The sequence below is a fragment of the Ctenopharyngodon idella genome, chromosome 1 (genome assembly GCF_019924925.1).
Source record: "Ctenopharyngodon idella isolate HZGC_01 chromosome 1, HZGC01, whole genome shotgun sequence".
In the NCBI taxonomy this organism is placed as follows: Eukaryota; Metazoa; Chordata; class Actinopteri; order Cypriniformes; family Xenocyprididae; genus Ctenopharyngodon; species Ctenopharyngodon idella.
In genome coordinates this window covers 35,130,116-35,147,626 of record NC_067220.1, presented here as the reverse complement: position 1 = coordinate 35,147,626, position 17,511 = coordinate 35,130,116, and the positions used below count along the sequence as shown (strand labels likewise).

The 17,511-nt window shown below is 37.2% G+C and overlaps 1 protein-coding gene across 1 annotated transcript in view; it reads left to right on the top strand.

The window, feature by feature from the left end:
- Window positions 1-17,511, top strand: part of ctnna2 (catenin (cadherin-associated protein), alpha 2) — a 455,639-nt gene that overhangs the window by 11,380 nt on the left and 426,748 nt on the right. The window contains exon 2 of the mRNA XM_051898161.1: window positions 12,420-12,526. Coding sequence (XP_051754121.1) covers window positions 12,425-12,526 — 102 coding nt within the window. The 5' untranslated portion in view covers window positions 12,420-12,424. The remainder of the gene's footprint in view (window positions 1-12,419; window positions 12,527-17,511) is intronic.

Here is a 17,511-nt window from a genome sequence, read left to right as displayed (position 1 = left end):
ATAATAGATACCTGCAACTAGCTTTAAACTAGATTTAATGTGACACTTTTTCATCGCTCGTAACTTCTAGAGAGAAATAGTGCAGTCACTAGACAATAATGAAACTTCCTTTTGCACATGCGTCGACCGCCTGTGTTCACGCATGCTATCAAAAAGACTTTGAAAGGTTATGCGTTCGGTTGTACACGCACGCTAAGCGTTCGAACACCACAACTGAAGTATACTTTGGGCTTAACACACATATACAGTACATGCTTTCTTGGCTGAGGTTGCTCTTAAACTGCTGGGGAACAGAGATGTGAAGCTAATGGTCAGTGTGATCAGTGAAACGGTCTCGAATCACTGAGCAGGGACCTTTTTTTAAGGAATTTCATTACGAGATACAGTGCTTTATAATAATATTGGTAAAATGGAAGCTCCAGTCTGAGCTGCTTGTCCTGACCTTGTTTTACATGACTGCATGTGTTTATCTAGGTATTAACCTCAATTTGAGCTTTGACTTAATCTAAGTAAACAGCAAGGTACTGTGAAAGAGAGAGGACTGCAGTATGAGTGCTGTTATACATGAATTTGTAATAGAAAAAGTGCGTAATGGAATTTGGGTGTTTGTGTGCGAAGTGGTGGGACTGTCCATTGTGACTCTAAAAGCTTATTAACATCAGGTCTGAACTGGCTGATCTTTTTCACCATAGTCCCTTAATGAGAGCTTTTCATATCATTCCATGATTCTGATAATTGGTTATTATGTAAAGCAGAAGGTAACTTGATTTGCATAGCCTAAAGTAAATATCAGTTCAGGAATATCAAGGCAGCAAAAGAAAAGCTGACAGTCCAAGCAGACAGGTGACATGTCCAAAGGCCATTATGACATCATCAGATTTCTCCCATTGTAATTATCGGAGCTGTCTGTGCCGCAAGTGCATTACATAGAACTTTAGTTAATGGATGTCTCTCTTGTATTTTTAATTACTTTGATTACAGATACTTCAGCTGCATATTGTAACATCAATGCAAGCTTGAGATGTTTTCTGGCCTATTGTTTTAAATAGTCTCACATCCATGTATACTGGATGTGTGCAGATGTAATGTTCAATTTTACATCAATGCATTTCCTTTGAAAGTACAGTAAGAAGCAAAGGAATTCACCCCATTATAATTTTGCTCAAGCTCACAGAGCATTGGTTCGTGTCGTGGTTAGATCGTGGATGTTAACACTTGTAATTGCATGGGGAAAAAACGAAAAAAGCAGGGTATACAGAGTAATTTAAATTTATTTTATGTTCAATTTCTTAAAGTTTGTCCAAAAATAATAAGCACACTCATGATTGAAAAGTAAATAGATTGATTGTATGTAAATAGTTTTGCGTTTTTACACTGTCGTTCAAAAGTTTGGGGTCGGTATGGTTATTTTAATATAATTTTTTTTAAATAATTTTTCTTATAATTTTTTTTTTGTGGAAATTGTGATACATTTTTTTTCAGGATTCTTTGATGAATAGAAAGTTCAAAAGAACAGGGCCCGAGCACTGATGGTGTGAGGATCCTATTGTAATTGCTCGGTCTATTATCCTTTTTCTCCAAAATGAATCGCATTTTTGAGGGCCTAAACATGCTCGATAACTCGTGAAACTTTGCACACGCGTCAGAAGTGGTGAAAATTTACATCTGATATGGGTTTCAGAATTAGGTGTGGCAAAATGTCTTGATAGCACCACCTACAAAATTTCAATTTAAGCGCCCTTATATAAATATGAAATTCGGTAGACACATATAACCAATACCTACAAAAAATTCCCTGGGAGCAAAATCTGAATTTAACCAGAACAACATCATATTTGGTCATTCTAATCTTAAGGCCTTAGCGATGTTAAATTGCAAAGATCTTCAGTTTACGTTGAATGGCGTGTCCATGTCGGACTGACAAACTCTGATGTTTCGCAATGAAACAGGAAGCTTTTGTAAGTCATGCATACAATGTCTAAACTGCCCCAAACTTCACATGTTTGATAAGGGTCCTGGCCTAAAGACATCTACATGCAAATATTTAGTTTAGTCATAGCACCACCTGTTGGCAACAGGAAATGGCATGCTTTGCACAGTAATTCACCCACTGAAACACATTTGTATATGCCATGAAGTACCAAACATGCTAGAAACACGTTAAATCATGCAACACCTGGCTGAGTGCTAATGTATGCAATTAACGCCACGAAACAGGAAGTTGTTGTAACTCAGGCATACAATGTCCAATCTGCCCCAAACTTCACATGTTTGAGAACAGTCCTGCCCTGAACACATCAACATGACAATATTAAGTTATAGTCATAGTGCCACCAGCTGGTAGCAGGAAGTGTGGCAAATACATATGACTGACCTAGTCCTCTTATATTTATATACGTAAATGCATATTTCCCACCGTGCTCTGTTTTCCTAAAGCGAGTGTGAGAGCCATTTCATCGCTGCTTGCAGCTTTGAAATTGAAATCTTTTAAAACAATGTAAATTTCTTTACTGTCCCTTTTGATCAATTTAGTGCATCCTTTCTGAATAAAAGTATTACTTTCTGTTAAAAAAATTTTACTGACCCCAAACTTTTGAATGGTAGTGTATTTATGTTCAAAAACTGTGTAGAGGTAGGACAAATAGAAGTACCCCAGTTCAAACACTGCTAAACTAGATTGCTATGTTGTATATTGGATTGTAAAACATGCTGTTTACTTTTTTACTAGCTTAATCAGCAGCACTTTTCTTGGTCAATCAGCTTCACCAGAAAGACCAAGCTGGTCTACCAGTTCAGCATTTTTTCCCCAGTGAAATCAGGAAAGAGGTATTTCCGTCCAGTGCAGGAGTTACACACTTTGTTCCGAACTGTTCCGATCACAAAGGAATCATTTCTGGATCGGTATAACGACTGTCTTGCGGCAGAGCAAACAAGACCGGTCGAATGGTGCTAGTCATTATTCCCTTAGGCTTCTCATCTGAGGTTGTAGACAATGCTCTGTTGATAATAGTGGTTGTTACCGCAGGCCTTAGGAGCATCTGTCCGTCTGCTCAGCCTGAAATAAAACAGAGCCCAGAGCTCATTCTCCATCTGAATGAGGATTAGTGAATCAGATGGACGGTTTGCTCACAATCCTCTTTTGAAAGGAAATCTGTGCATTTGTGGGCTTGTTAGTCAGACTGACCTGCTACATGTTTGTCCAACTAAATTTGGCCTTTATCACATTTAGAGGATTCAGTAAGCCCTATTTTCTGTTTATTTATTCATAAAAACTGGATGAGCCAAATACATTTTTATTAAAATATAATTTATTGCAAAGCAAATATACATCTTTAACTACTATCCATTGTCATATGATCAGTCAATCAATAATGATTTTGATTTAAGTTTCACAAAACTTAAAGTATACAAAACTTGCTTCATTTTTGAGATGGACATTACCTGAATGTTATAATTTGTGGAGTCAGATGTTGATTCGGAAACAGCTTCTGGATTCGTGAAACTGGTAACTGCTGACTTTGTGAACCCTTTTGGATGATTAATTAAAGAACTGGTTTCTAAGAGGCATTTACTTGTTAATGGCACTGCACTGCTTGCATTGTGCTTTTGTTTTTGCATGCAGCCTATGAAGAAAACTCAATAGAGAGACGTGTTTTCTTACAATTATTTTTTTTTCTTGCCATTATTTCACATTCAGTGCAGACTGTAAACTCACATTAACAGCTCTTTTTCTTTAGCTGCATCAAATTAAGCACAAACTGCCCCAAACCGGCCAATTATATAGAAAAGAGCCATCTTTTATATAAATTACCAATTTGCTTTTTATGTGTTTTTTTTCTGACTAGCCTTACACTAAAATGTACTTGTATTCCCACTAAATGAAATAAAGACAGAGTGACACTGAAAAAATGTCCATATTAGTCCGTACTAACATTTAGAGATATTGTATCAGTGTGAAAGAGTCTGCTAGCTTTGTTTCTGAATATTAGAAAGACAAATTGCATTTCAAACAATGACCTCATGGTGATAAAGTTTTGAAATGTTGCCGTTCCAGTTGGAATTTCGTGAGGGTTTGCTAGAATGTGGGCTGATAAGGAATGTGCATTTGTTGTAGTGGCAGTCTGTGTTGTGCCTGTTCTGTCTCTGTGGTGACACATACAAACACAGTTTAGGAATCGCATTGCTAGTTTAGTCGTGTGTGAGCTACAGAACAAGATTAATTATCAGGTAATCTTATCAATATAATTTATTTTCCTTGAATATCCAGCTTACCTCTTACATGTAAACACACATTCAGCAGTAGAAAGGCAGTGCAGGTTTTTTCTTTTTTCGCATCTGTCGGTAATGACTTTATTGCATGTATGCCAGTTGTTTCTCTGTGGTCAGGACTATTTTAAGAGAGCTGCTCTAAGCAAAAACAAGCCACCCGTACCTTTAATGAGTATACTCTTCGGTAGAGATCAGCCAAATAGAGATTTATACTCAATAGGTCTATCGTTTGTAAGATGTAGGGTAACAGTCTGGAGAAACACATTTGGGGTTGTAAATCTCAGATGAACTGTGAATTTGCCACCATGTGACTACAGAGTAATGTGTAAATATAATGATGACTAAAAGTGTGATAGAGTATCAGGTCAGTCTGTTTCACTTATTAGATTGTTAATTTAATAAATCATTTAAAGATAATCACAAACACAGAATTTTACCAGTTTGAATTAGTCTGAAGAATACTTAGGGTTAGGGTTAGGGTTAGCTCACCAAAAAATGAAAATGATGTCGTGTATTACTCACCCGTGTGTCGTTGTACAACAGTAAGACCTTTGTTCATCTTCAGAACACAAATTAAGATATTGTTGATGAAATCCGATGGCTCAGTGAGGCGTCTATTGCCAGCAATGTCACTGAACCTCTCAAGATCCAGAAAGCTACTAAAGACATATTTAAAACAGTTCATGTGAGTACAGTGGTTCAATATTAATATTATAAAGCGACGAGAATACTTTTTGTGCGCCAAAAAAAAAAAAAAAAAACGACTTTTCAACAATATTTAGTGACGGACAATTTCAAAACACTGCTTCGAAACAAAAGATTCGTAAAGCTTTGAAGCAGTGTTTTGAAATAGCATGTCACTAAATATTGTTGAAAAGTAGTTATTTGGGTTTTTTTTGCTGCACAGAATATCGGATTTCATCAAAAATATCCTAATTTGTGTTCCGAAGATGAACGAAGGTCTTACAGGTGTGGAACGACATGAGGGTGAGTAATAAATTACATTATTTTCATTTTTGGATGAACCCTTTCACTGAACCAGATCACAATAGTGTTGTGGCTAAATCTTTTTGTTCAGACTTTCTTTTTAATAAATAAAGTAAAATTAGGGCATAGTTAAATATATTCATTTTCAAAAAGTTTAGTTTTTTAAACATATTTTTAATTGAGCTAAAAACATGTAAAACCCTTTTTTTGTGTGCTGCATAGCCTTTTGTCCTTGTGGGCATCTCACCATCAGCCACTGACATGTTCCAGAGACTTCTGCTGTAATGTGACTGTCACCCTTTATCTGCTTTGTATGCTTTCTTTATTCTGGACAATCTCTCTCTCTCTCTAATACATCTCTATCCCGACTCCTCTTCCTATTGTATCCGCTATGCTTCCTCTCTCTTTATTTGTTTCCTCTGCTGCATTTCCTCTTGTCCTCTACTTTGTCATTTTATCCTCCTCACTCTCTCACTCCCATCTTTCTCAGTCCCCTCTCGCTCTCCTCTGCCCCTGTGGCAAGTGGAGAAAAAAAACTGTTTGTGGAGAAAGAAATAAAACAAATGACTGGAGATACTTCTGTTGGTTAGAGGTGGAAAGAAAAATGTACTGTGAAATGGAACAGTGGGTTTAAGTTGCTCCCTGTCAAACGCAGCTACGCCCTCTTGTCCTCCTCCTCAACATGTAGCAAAGTCCTTCACGCCGTGAACCAAATTCCAGGCGAACTGCACAAGAACATTGGGAGAACATTCTTGGTTTGACACCAGTTTCATTGCTACCACCTACTGTAGTGCAGGCCAGACTTCAGACAGTTTTTGCGTGCTGACAGAGTGCTGTGCTTCCGCGTGTTAACAGCCTAACAGTAATTAGACTGTCAGCAGCAAGCTAAAACCCTCTCAGAGAAGTTCTGTCTCTAACTTTATCCTCTTTAATGCTCCGCCAACTAGTTGATTAGTCATTCAGACAACCCACCGGGTGGTCGGTTTTAAAAAATATTGGGTTTTGCACATCCCTAATAAAAAGCTGCGCATCAGTTACTTCTGGAAGTTGCACAGCAGGCAGAATTGGTGGATTTCAACACCTCTAAGAACCCTGATATACTTTATGCAAAATCCAAGAAAGAACTGGTGTGACATCATTTTAACCAAAATCAGGCCAAAACAAAGTTCATTTGAAGTTCGATTCGGGAGTTCAAAACTGCAGAGCCCCGCTCATGTCATGCTGGAAAAAATATATATATCGTGCCAACGAATTAAAGACTTCATTTGTTCCCTATCCCCTATATAGTGCACTATGTGCCATTCATCATGTAGAAAAGAGTAAATGTGTGAAAAAGTGACCGATTTTAGCCGCAGCTTCAGTCTCTATTAATAATGGGGGGCGGGATGGCTCAGATTCTAGAGAGCATTTGATTGGACAGAAAATCTGATGAGAAGCTGAAGTGCAGAGTGATGTCATCAAAATCATTGATCCATATGTTTTGTCATTGTTTTGGAGCACACTAGCTTATAGATAACAGAAAGACTAACATATTCGTACTAAAAGGCAAAAAAACTTCAATTTTGATTTCATGGGGACTTTAACAATTTGTTTCCAAGACTTGCTAAAACAGTACATCAGCACGATTTACTAATTCGTTCGTTATTATATCATTACACAATATAATAATTAGTTCCTTCATTTTACTAAATTGTGCGCATGATACAGTATAATAATTAGTTCCCTCGTTTTACTAAATCGTAGCCAAATGAGGTAATGAATTAGTACAACGTGGCCAAACTTCTTTTTACCCCTAAATGAAGATTAAAAAAGAAGTTTGCTGTAAGTGTATCAGGGTCTTAACTGTCCGACGGCACTGCAAGAACTAGCGGCGCCATTTAGCGGCTGTGTGTGAGACACAGTTAGCATCTCAGCCAGAGTCTAAATTGAACATTCTGCAAACACTGAATGTGAGGAAAAGTCACTTTTGGCTAGTGTATGAATTGACCACCTTCCTAATATTGTGTTGGTCCCCCTTTTGCTGCCAAAACAGCCCTGACCCGTCGAGGCATGGACTCCACTAGACCCCGAAGGTGTGCTGTGGTATCTGGCACCAAGATGTTAGTAGCAGATCCTTTAAGTCCTGTAAGTTACGAGGTGGGGCTTCCATGGATCGGACTTGTTTGCTCAGCACATCCCACAGATGCTCGATTGGATTGAGATCTGGGGAATTTGGAGGCCAAGTCAACACCTCAAACCCCTTGTTATGCTCCTCAAACCATTCCTGAACCTGTTTTGCTTTGTGGCAGGGTGCATTATCCTGCTGAAAGAGGCCACAGCCACCAGGGAATATCATTTCCATGAAAGGGTGTACATGGTCTGCAACAATGCTTAGGTAGGTGGTACATGTCAAAGTAACATCCACATGGATGGCAGGACCCAAGGTTTCCCAGGAGAACATTGGTGAAAGCATCACACTGCCTCCGTCGGCTTGCCTTCTTCCCATAGTGCATCCTGGTGCCATGTGTTCCCCAGATAAGCATTGCACACTCACCCGGACATCCACGTGATTGAAAAGAAAACGTGATTCATCAGACCAGGCCACCTTCTTCCATTGCTCCATGGTCCAGTTTTGATGCTTGCGCGCTTTCGGCAGTGGACAGGGGTCAGCATGAGCACCCTGACTGGTCTGCGGCTATGCAGCACCATACGCAACAAACTGTGATGCACTGTGTATTCTTCTTCTTCTAAAATTTCACAGATCTGAGAACAGCTAACCTGAAACTGCTGATAGACTGTCTGACAATGAGACCTTCAATGAATATTCTTTGAGTTGTGGGAGAGAAGCTGGCACCAGATCAGTAAAAAAGGCTAAATTTTATGATATTTAGCATGGGTTAATCTAAGCTTTAATCTTCACCACTCCAGGGCAGGATCTCTGGGAATGGGCTGCAAAGAAGTTTAGGCTTAGGGTTTAAATTTAGGATGCGAGGCAGGAATATGCAAAACAGAATCAGCCGCCCTTTGATATTTCCGGTGATCCAGTGTCCTCATTCTCTCGAATGCACAAACACAAAGTTTCATTCATTTTCATATATTTTATTTCTGTTTTGTCTCTCTTTTTCAGTCTCAGATACACACTTTTTAAAACATACTAGCATCGGCATATTTAAGTCAGCGTGAGGAGTTGGAGTGGACAAAAGAGGTCAAAAATGGCTGTGCTGGCTTTAGTCTGTGCTTAAAGTGTGTGTGTGTGTGTGTGTGCGTGTGTGTGTGTGTGTGTGTGTGTGTGTGTGTGTGATGGGGTCACGATGAGTCTGGCCTGATTGAGCTGTCTCTAATCCTCTCTAGTGTTTAAGCGTCACACGGCATCACAGGTTTACAGCCCAGACGCTTATCACTATTTATATGAGGGTTTTCAGTTTGATTTCGTTAATCTAGTGGGATTTCATTTTTTTTTTTTTTTTTTTTAAAAGTGGTAAATGCAATTAATCATGCCCTCTAACCCATATGTAATTTCCGCAAAAAGGATATTTTTCTATCCCAGCCAGATTGATTTGATGGCTAAATGGATTGCTGTCAACTGTAGGTCAGTTATGATAAATGGCTTATATTTTATGATATAAAACACAACAACCAATATATTGGCTTCTTAAGCCTTTTTTTGTAATGTCTGTGTCTACATAACGTTTCACTCTTCTGTGGCAATAGTGTATCTTTATATGCTTTCATTCTTCATTTGAGGGCTTTTCTGATAATACAAGTAATACAATGTTTTTCTGAAATAACAACAACAACAACAACAAAAGCATGTGTTGTCACATCAACAGTATAGATTTTTTTGTCTTTGTGGCAGTCTCTCAGTTAACACGGCTGTTCCTCCACATGAAAGCTAATGGATCTGAACCAATCAGCTTTCTGACCCATTCAGACTCCAGTGTGTAGAAAATGCATGTGTGAAAGTGTCGCATTTCTGCCATTTCGCGCTCCTCGTTATGACTGCTGTTATTATCATCCTGGCAACCAGGCACAAATAGCGTAATTATTCCTGTTACCATTTCCGCAGGATAATTGAAGCATTATTCGGTGATAATGGAACTGAAATAGATCTTGCACAGCTTCCTTCCGACGTGCTTTTCTGGAGGTGGCTGTGTGATATACTGGTCAGCTCACTGTGAAAATAGAGCTTTTTTTCTTTCCTACAAATAAATGTAAAATCTGTTTCGCTTTTCTTGGAGTGTGCGGTTTTTAGCCTTATAGCATGGAGTGAATTACTAAACCTGATGGTATAAAACATTTTTTTTTTTTTTTTTTTTTTTCTCTAGTACTAGAAAACCCATCAGGGTATTAAAGCTGTGATTTTCTGTCCTCCCTATGTGTGTGCTTAGTTTCTTTTTTCTTTTTCTTTTTTGGCATTTAGCATAGTTTTCATCCCTACTGCTTATGACCTTATCAAAACAGACCTGAGATTCATTTTTGGTTCACAACCCACCACTTTAAAGGACCCAGAAACTGTAATAGTGATCCAAAGAGTCTATAATGTAACATCAAAGACTTTTTTAATCTCCAAGGAACCACATAGAACCCTGCATATTAAAGTATGGTTCTTGATAAGAGGAGGGTTTTTTTTTAACTTGAGGTGCTGCAAAGACCCACTGACCCACTTTATTTTTAAGTGGTGAAGTGTAAACGGTTACACCAATTTTAAGGTGTAAATTTGATGTAAAAAGCAGGAGAGACCTCAAACGTGTGGTTTAATCGCCTTTAAGTCTGTTGTGTAGGACTCTGGAGTGTGTGTTTTGACATTGTGCTTTAGGGAGTGTTTGACATGGCAACTGAGACTGTTGGGAGCCTCTCTTGAGGATTCATTGACAGCTACATCAGAAAAGAGGAAATATGAAACACAGTTTGAGCACAAAAGAATGGTGATGCTCACTGGCAAGCGAGGAACCGTGACTGGAGCAAACAGCGGATGATGGTTTGATCTCATGCTGATTCTTCTCATACCAGACTGTTCCATTGTGTGTCATTCTATTAATGAAAAAAGTTCAAGCCAACTTTCTTGTTTCTAGTATTGGAAAAATAATACATTTTTATCTGTTCTTCATCATGTGACACTATTATGGCACATCACTGAACACAATCTTTATGAAACCCCTGAAAAGTAAAAACCCTGAATTGTCCCTGTTCAGCACATCATTATATCTGTCATATTTTCTCTTTAAAGTATTGTACAAATGATGTAAGGCTATCCTGTTGTGTGTAATTTCACATCTTGCTTTATTACAATATTTCATGTGAACTGACTCCAGAACTGAAATAAAGCTGAAATATAGCTAAAATATTAGAAATGTTGCTTTGGCAACTAACTGGAAATGAAATAAGTTTGTTGAAGTACTAAAATTACTAAAACTAAAACTGAAATAAATATAAATGAAGCTAAACAGAAATAAAAACCAAACTAATAAAAATGATATTGCTAAAAATTAAAATATTATTTAGAAAATACTAAAATTAAAACGGAAAATATAAAAATAAAATCTAATTAATAATAATAATTATAATATAAATAATAATGCAATAAAGCTGCCCAGCAGTGATTTGTTCAGTGGTGGAAGTATGTTCATTCAGTAAGTCCACACATTGAATTGTTCCTTCATAATTCGCATTCAAATGCTGTTTTACGTAGTAAGTATAGTAATTATCTTTGAAGCCATGAAAGCAGAATGCACGCTTCAAAAGAGAGAGAACTCGCAGAAGTGATCTAGAATTATTCATTCACTCGAAAGATTTGTTCAAACACACTGTGATGTTGTGAACGTAACATCAGTATTCCCGAACAGAGGTGAAATGGAACACTCAAATATAAAGAACAGAAAGAAAAACTGTGTAAAAGTTGTTTCTGGGGAAATCGCAAACTCTCTCTTACACTCTTTCTTCCACATTCTCTCGCAGCTTGAAGGCTTTTTTCTCTTAAGTTTCCCCTCAGTCAGGTAAACTTTTCTCCCTCCTGCTACGCAGGCCTGATCCTGTACCTCAGATGTCTACCTTAATCAGGAACCACCTGCTTACATTACCAGTGTTCAAAGGGCCTGGAGCTGGGCTTCGTACGTGCATATGTTTTTTGTAATGAGTATCTGGATGCAGGATCTAAAGATGCAGGAGGGAATCTAGGCCAGTGCTCCAATGAATGACAATATGATTGAAAACGCCTACGTTACAGGATCCCCACTACCAAATGAAAGTCAATACTCACTAACCTAAGACGTCATGGATGGAGGGTTGCTAGTTTTTGAGTAGTGGTTCTCCAAAATCGTTTTTTCAGTAGCTGATTCTAGCAGGGTGGCTGATGGCCGACACTTAAATAAGTTATCACAAAGAGTGCAAACTCGCACATTACAGTTACACACTGTAGCAATCTCAAAATGCCTGTCTTGGCAATGTAAACAGAATGTAAATGGCACTTTAGCTCTTTTATATACTTTACCCTTCTTTTCTGTGCTGCAGTACTTTCTGTTCATGTTGCTAGATTTCTGTTGTTTTGAAAGTGTCAATTTGGTGGGCTATAGCAATTCCTTAAAAAGAGTATTATTCAATAAAAAAAACTGTGTACATCTTCAATTATTATACCAAAGATTATGTCATTTCTAGTAAACTCAGATACGAACGAACAGAAAAGTTTGTGAAGTTTGAGAACTTTGCAATTATATTTTAGATTCATATTTACTTTGAGAAATTTAGATCACTTTATGGTTAATATATTATGATCACTCTAGTCTCTCTGTTTGTTTTTCCTCATTAAAAGTGAGATAATGCAGTCTGACTTGAACAACAATGTCTGGATCTCACATTAAGACTCATTCTAAAGTCATTAGCCTGTAATATAATGTCTCATCTGAATCTTTTATAGTCTCAATTTTAGCGTTTTAGCGTGATGGATGTGCAACATTAAAAGACTTTTCAATGGAGAAGCTTTTCTGTTTTAATAATAGATGTGCGGCAGGCTCACCGGCCTTTGATTTTGTTAAGAAAGTCATGAAGCATGAAACTGATAACTGAGTCTGTGATGTCTGCACCTTTTCCTTTTATCGTCCTATTAAACTGTCATTCTCTGTTTTTAACATCTCTTTCATCCTTTCAAAAATTCACTCTTCTCTTTTCTCTCATCTCCTTTCTTTCCACAGTAAACATGACGAGTGCTACATCCCCAGTCTTGCTAAAATGGGACCCCAAGAGTCTTGAGATTCGCACGCTGACTGTGGAGAGGTTGTTGGAGCCACTGGTCACACAGGTGATGTCCTGTTAGATTTATAATGCTTGCAGTTTCTTATTTGCAGGTCCGGTTGATTAACCTATAAACTCAACTGAAACTTGGTTTTGTTGATAATTTTAACCTTAGCTGTGCTATATATGTTTTTGGGTTGGGTTGAAGCCTCTTCACACCAAGAATGATAACTATATTAGCATCCACACCAACGCACGATAACAAATATTTAGTATTCGAAATCAACTTACTGTAGATCAATGATGATCACAATGTCATTGATGGCGTGTTTGAAGTTGGTCTTGTATTGGCTGATTACTGGACAGTGTAGAAAACTGTTCTAAGGCTTTGTCAGAGCAGTGCAGGCTGAATATAGGTTGATGCTGGATATTACATTGTTCAGTTTCCAGAAGTCCAGAGCACACAGCAGGAATCTCATTTTAGACTTGGTTTTTCTTTGCTCACTTGTGTCTAGGGTATATAGAGTTTGTTGGGTTTAAAATAAAAGCAAAGTTTGCAAATGAACAAACAAGAAAACTTCTTGGACTTCCATACCGTCAGTCAAAAGTTTGGACACAACTTATTCGCTTTTACTATTTTTTTTCATGTTAGAATAATAGTAAAGTCATCAAAACACAACTGGAATTATGGGAATTATGTAGTGACAAAAATGATTAACTAATCAGAGCGATCTTAGGGGCTGTTTACTTTACACAACACCATTTTCAATTAAAAACTGACATTTTTTATGCGTTTTGGCCGTTCATTTACATGACAACTGTGTTTTGGGGGCCTGAAAATGCAAACTTTTGAAAACGAGTTTCAAAGTGCAAGTTTTTCTTTAAGTGACATCGCTAATTAATTGTATTACGCTGCGTAATACAGCGTTTTTCATCATTTTCGCAGATCCGTGTGAACGGGGATAGTTTTGATAACGTTGTCATCTGTACAAAGAAAAAACTTTTCAGTTTTTAGTACATCGTTGTTGTGTAAACGTACCCTTAAATTAGAACCTCTTCAAAGCCTCCTTCGATATTGTCCTTAGATATATAGCGAGAAACAAATTCAGTCAAGTTTTACAGGTAGTATAGTCATCTTCTATAGTCACAGAAGGGCAACTTACACAACCGTTCGAAAGTTTTTAATCAGTAGTATTTTTTCCCCCCAAGAAATTAATACTTTTATTCAACAAGGATTCATTAAATTGATCAAAAGTTACAGTAAGGACATTTAAATACTCACAGAAACATTTCCATTTCCACCATTGACAATGGAATATTTCCAACATTGATAATAATAAAAATGCTTCTTGAGCACCAAATCAGTATATTAGAATGATTTCTGCAGAGGTGTAAAGAGTACCTGAAAGCCATACTTGAGTAAAAGTACAGATACCTTACATCGAAAGTGACTCCACTACAAGTTACAAGTTACTAATTCCAATACGACTTGCCAATATCTTTGATACTCAGTACAACTACAAAGTAGCCAAAAAGACACTTAAGTACAGTAACTAATTACATTTACTCAAATACTTTACACCTCTGGATTTCTGAAGGATCATGTGACACTGAAGACTGGAGTAATGATGCTGAAAATTCAGATTTGCATCACAGAAATAAATACAACTTTAAATTATGTCAAAATGGAACTCAGTTATTTTAAATTGTAATAATATTAACAATATTACTGTTTTTACTTTATTACTAATCAAATAAATACAGACTTTGTGAGCATTAAAACATAAAAAAAATAAAAAAAATAAAAATGTATCATCCCCTAACTTTTGAACGGTTGCGTATACAGACTTTTTCCCTTCAAAAAAGCAGAGATCATCATTGTCTGATGGAAAATCACATTTCCCATTAAACAGTATTTTCTATATTTTGAGCAATTATATGTTTTTAAACCACTATTTCATGGTTTTTATGTCTTTCTCAGGGAATAAGCTGCCTGAATGAAGTGTTAGATCTTATAAAACAAAACTATATCTTCTTATAAAAGCTTCCAATTAAAAGGAGACCTAGAGCATTTTTCTCTTCACAGCATTAATGGCTGAGTGCAGATATGCTGGTCATATACACACTGTAAAGTTTTGGGATTGACAACCATGTCCTGTCCTAAACACCTCGTGACTGTAAACGTGAATGCCAACTTGTTTGGTGTTAGCTTATTTTGACGAAATACGTTAGCATCCGTAGACGTAGTAATGCAGATCCAGGTATCTGTCCCTTTTCTCTTCTGCATTCACTCACACATGCTTTGATCTGATGATGTACCTTGACCTTTCACAGAGATGCCATTTACCATGCACAGCTCTGAGGACAGACAGTCCAGTTGTCTGGATCAAAAAGTCCTGAAGCTGAATTTTCAAAGCTAGGTTGGAAAAAATGTAAGATATGAGGCCAACAGTCTGTTTGACTATTATGTGAATTGGCTGCTTTGATCTCGAAGGGGGCGATTGTTAAAATGCCATTGCCTTGGGGGCTTCTGAACATTCAGAGCTAATTCATAATCTGGATATTATTAGTCAATAGGGAATAGGTGGGATCATGAAGGTTGACTGGTCCAACAACTAATGAGTAGATTAGTCATTTATATGATTAAGTGTCCCTGTGGTCTGTAAAACACTGTGTAGTTTAAAAACAGATTGCAGAACACAGCTTTAATATATGGCTATAATCTGATATGGTAAAGGGTTAAATGACCAGAGATGTCTTCCTTTTTGCTTATTGGATAATTGGTTAGCTTGCTGATCGCCCTTGTATTTTATCAGGTGTGAGGATTTACTATGTAAATATAAAATCCCTTAAAATATGTTGTTCTTATTGCATGGCAAAGACCTTGTTTGGTAGAATCATTGCAATTTATTAAAGGGTTAGTTCACCCAAAAATGAAAATAATGTCATTAATTACTCACCCTCATGCCGTTCCACATCCGTAAGACCTTCGTTAATCTTCGGAACGCAAATTAAGATATTTTTGTTGAAATCTGATGGCTCCATGAGGCCTGCATAGCTAGCAATGACATTTCCTCTCTCAAGATCCATTAACATACTTAAAACATATTTAAATCAGTTCATGTGAGTACAGTGGTTCAATATTAATATTATAAAGTGACAAGAATATTTTTGGTGTGCCAAAAAAACAAAATAACGACTTGTATAGTGATGGCCGATTTCAAAACACTGCTTCATGAAGCTTCGGAGCGTTATGAATCTTTTGTGTGGAATCAGCGGTTCGGAGCGCCAAAGTCACGTGATTTCAGCAGGTTGGCGGTTTGACACGTGATCCGAATGTGTCGAATCATGATTTTCATTTTTGGGTGAACTAACCCTTTAAAGTTTCATGGGTGCAGATAAAGCAGTGTGTCAGTTTTTTGACACTTTTTTTGACCGAGTTTTGGATTTGTACATACTATGTCACAATGATTAGTCAGGTGGACTAGTTTTATATAATTCATTTTTGAATACATAGCTATTCAGCTTTAAGGTCGAGTATTTGATTTTTAAAGTATGTAGTTTTACACATCCATAATAGTCAAAGTTGTCAGGAAGTGATAGTATAATTAGATATCTAGAGCCATATGAAATCCATTTTTATTTTTTCCAAAATTCTTTCATTCCCATTTTAATTTATCTGGCTTCCATTAATAAAACAATTTAATAATTCATTAATATTTTAACAATAGTTGTGCCATATAAAATTTTTGGCACTCGTCAATTGTCAATTGCATTCTACCCTACAATATATTTTATTGTAAATTCAAGGTTTTATTTTGGCGGGTTGTAGTGAAGACCTTTGAGTTTCTGTGTGTATCAAGTTCGCGTTCATCATATAATGAGATGACAGTTGCTAAAAACACCACAAGCGTCATATGCTTGAGTATGTGTAGCACACAAAACTGCACAATTAATTCAGACAGAGACATGCAGAACATGCAGATTTAAATAGTCTTTTTTTGTAGTTTAATGTTCACTAGCCCATATCGCAGTTTGATTAAGTGTACTCCCCATATTTTGATTTATTCATCTAAATTTTGCCAAACAAGAATCCGCAATTGCATCCGCGCTTTAGGCATTGTGAAAATCATAGAGCCCTAGATATCACTCAACTCACTACAATGACAAATAAAATAGTTGTTCAGCCATTCCTCTTGCAATATGTTGTACAGGAAGCGTGTAATAGCTCAGAACATAAGATGCAGCCTGTGGAAGAAAGAGTTTGATTTCAGATAAACAAGCGGAGAAAAACATTTGCTCTGCGGGTGAGAGACTGATTGATATGGCCAATTTAAAGCTTTTGTGGAATTTAGCTCTCAGCTTTCATCTCCCGACCCTTGCCATACGCTCCCTTTCTTTCCCTCGTTGTTTTTTCTCTCTCGCACACTCCTCAGCACAATGTGACAACTCCCCAAAGTTGTTTGCCTCAGCTTTCCCATTGTTATGTCACATAATGGGGGCATATGGCACAAGGAATCATGAGAATCCTAATGGATTCTTAACATGGCGTTAATACTTTATTTGGAATTGGCATCCTGGCTAAAAATGAGATAGTTCTCCATTCACTTACTCTATTATGATCTCAGGAGGATCTCTGGAAATAAACCAGCTACTTAAGTAAAGAGGAAGAGGTGTTGAGGTTTATGTCATGATTTGTGAAAAAACACTCCCCTAATATCCAAGCTAGAGTCAAATGTCTTTGTGCACCTCTCGTACAAAGCAAATAGAAAATCGAAAGGGTGATGTCTCAGACGGATGCCCTCTGAGAACATGAATGCCAACTAACACAATCAAACCTGTTGTTCTATATCTTCCACACGCTGAATTGTCTAGGGAAAAGATCTTTAAGACCTCCGCAGTAACATTATGAGACATGATAAGTTTGGTTATTGTCAAACTGAGTGTCAATTCAGTTCCTTTGAGGGCAAAAGCGACAGATATTAAATTCTTAAGCGAACACACACACTCCTACACAGGTTTTTTTTGGAGTGCCGCCTCAACAAAGTATTC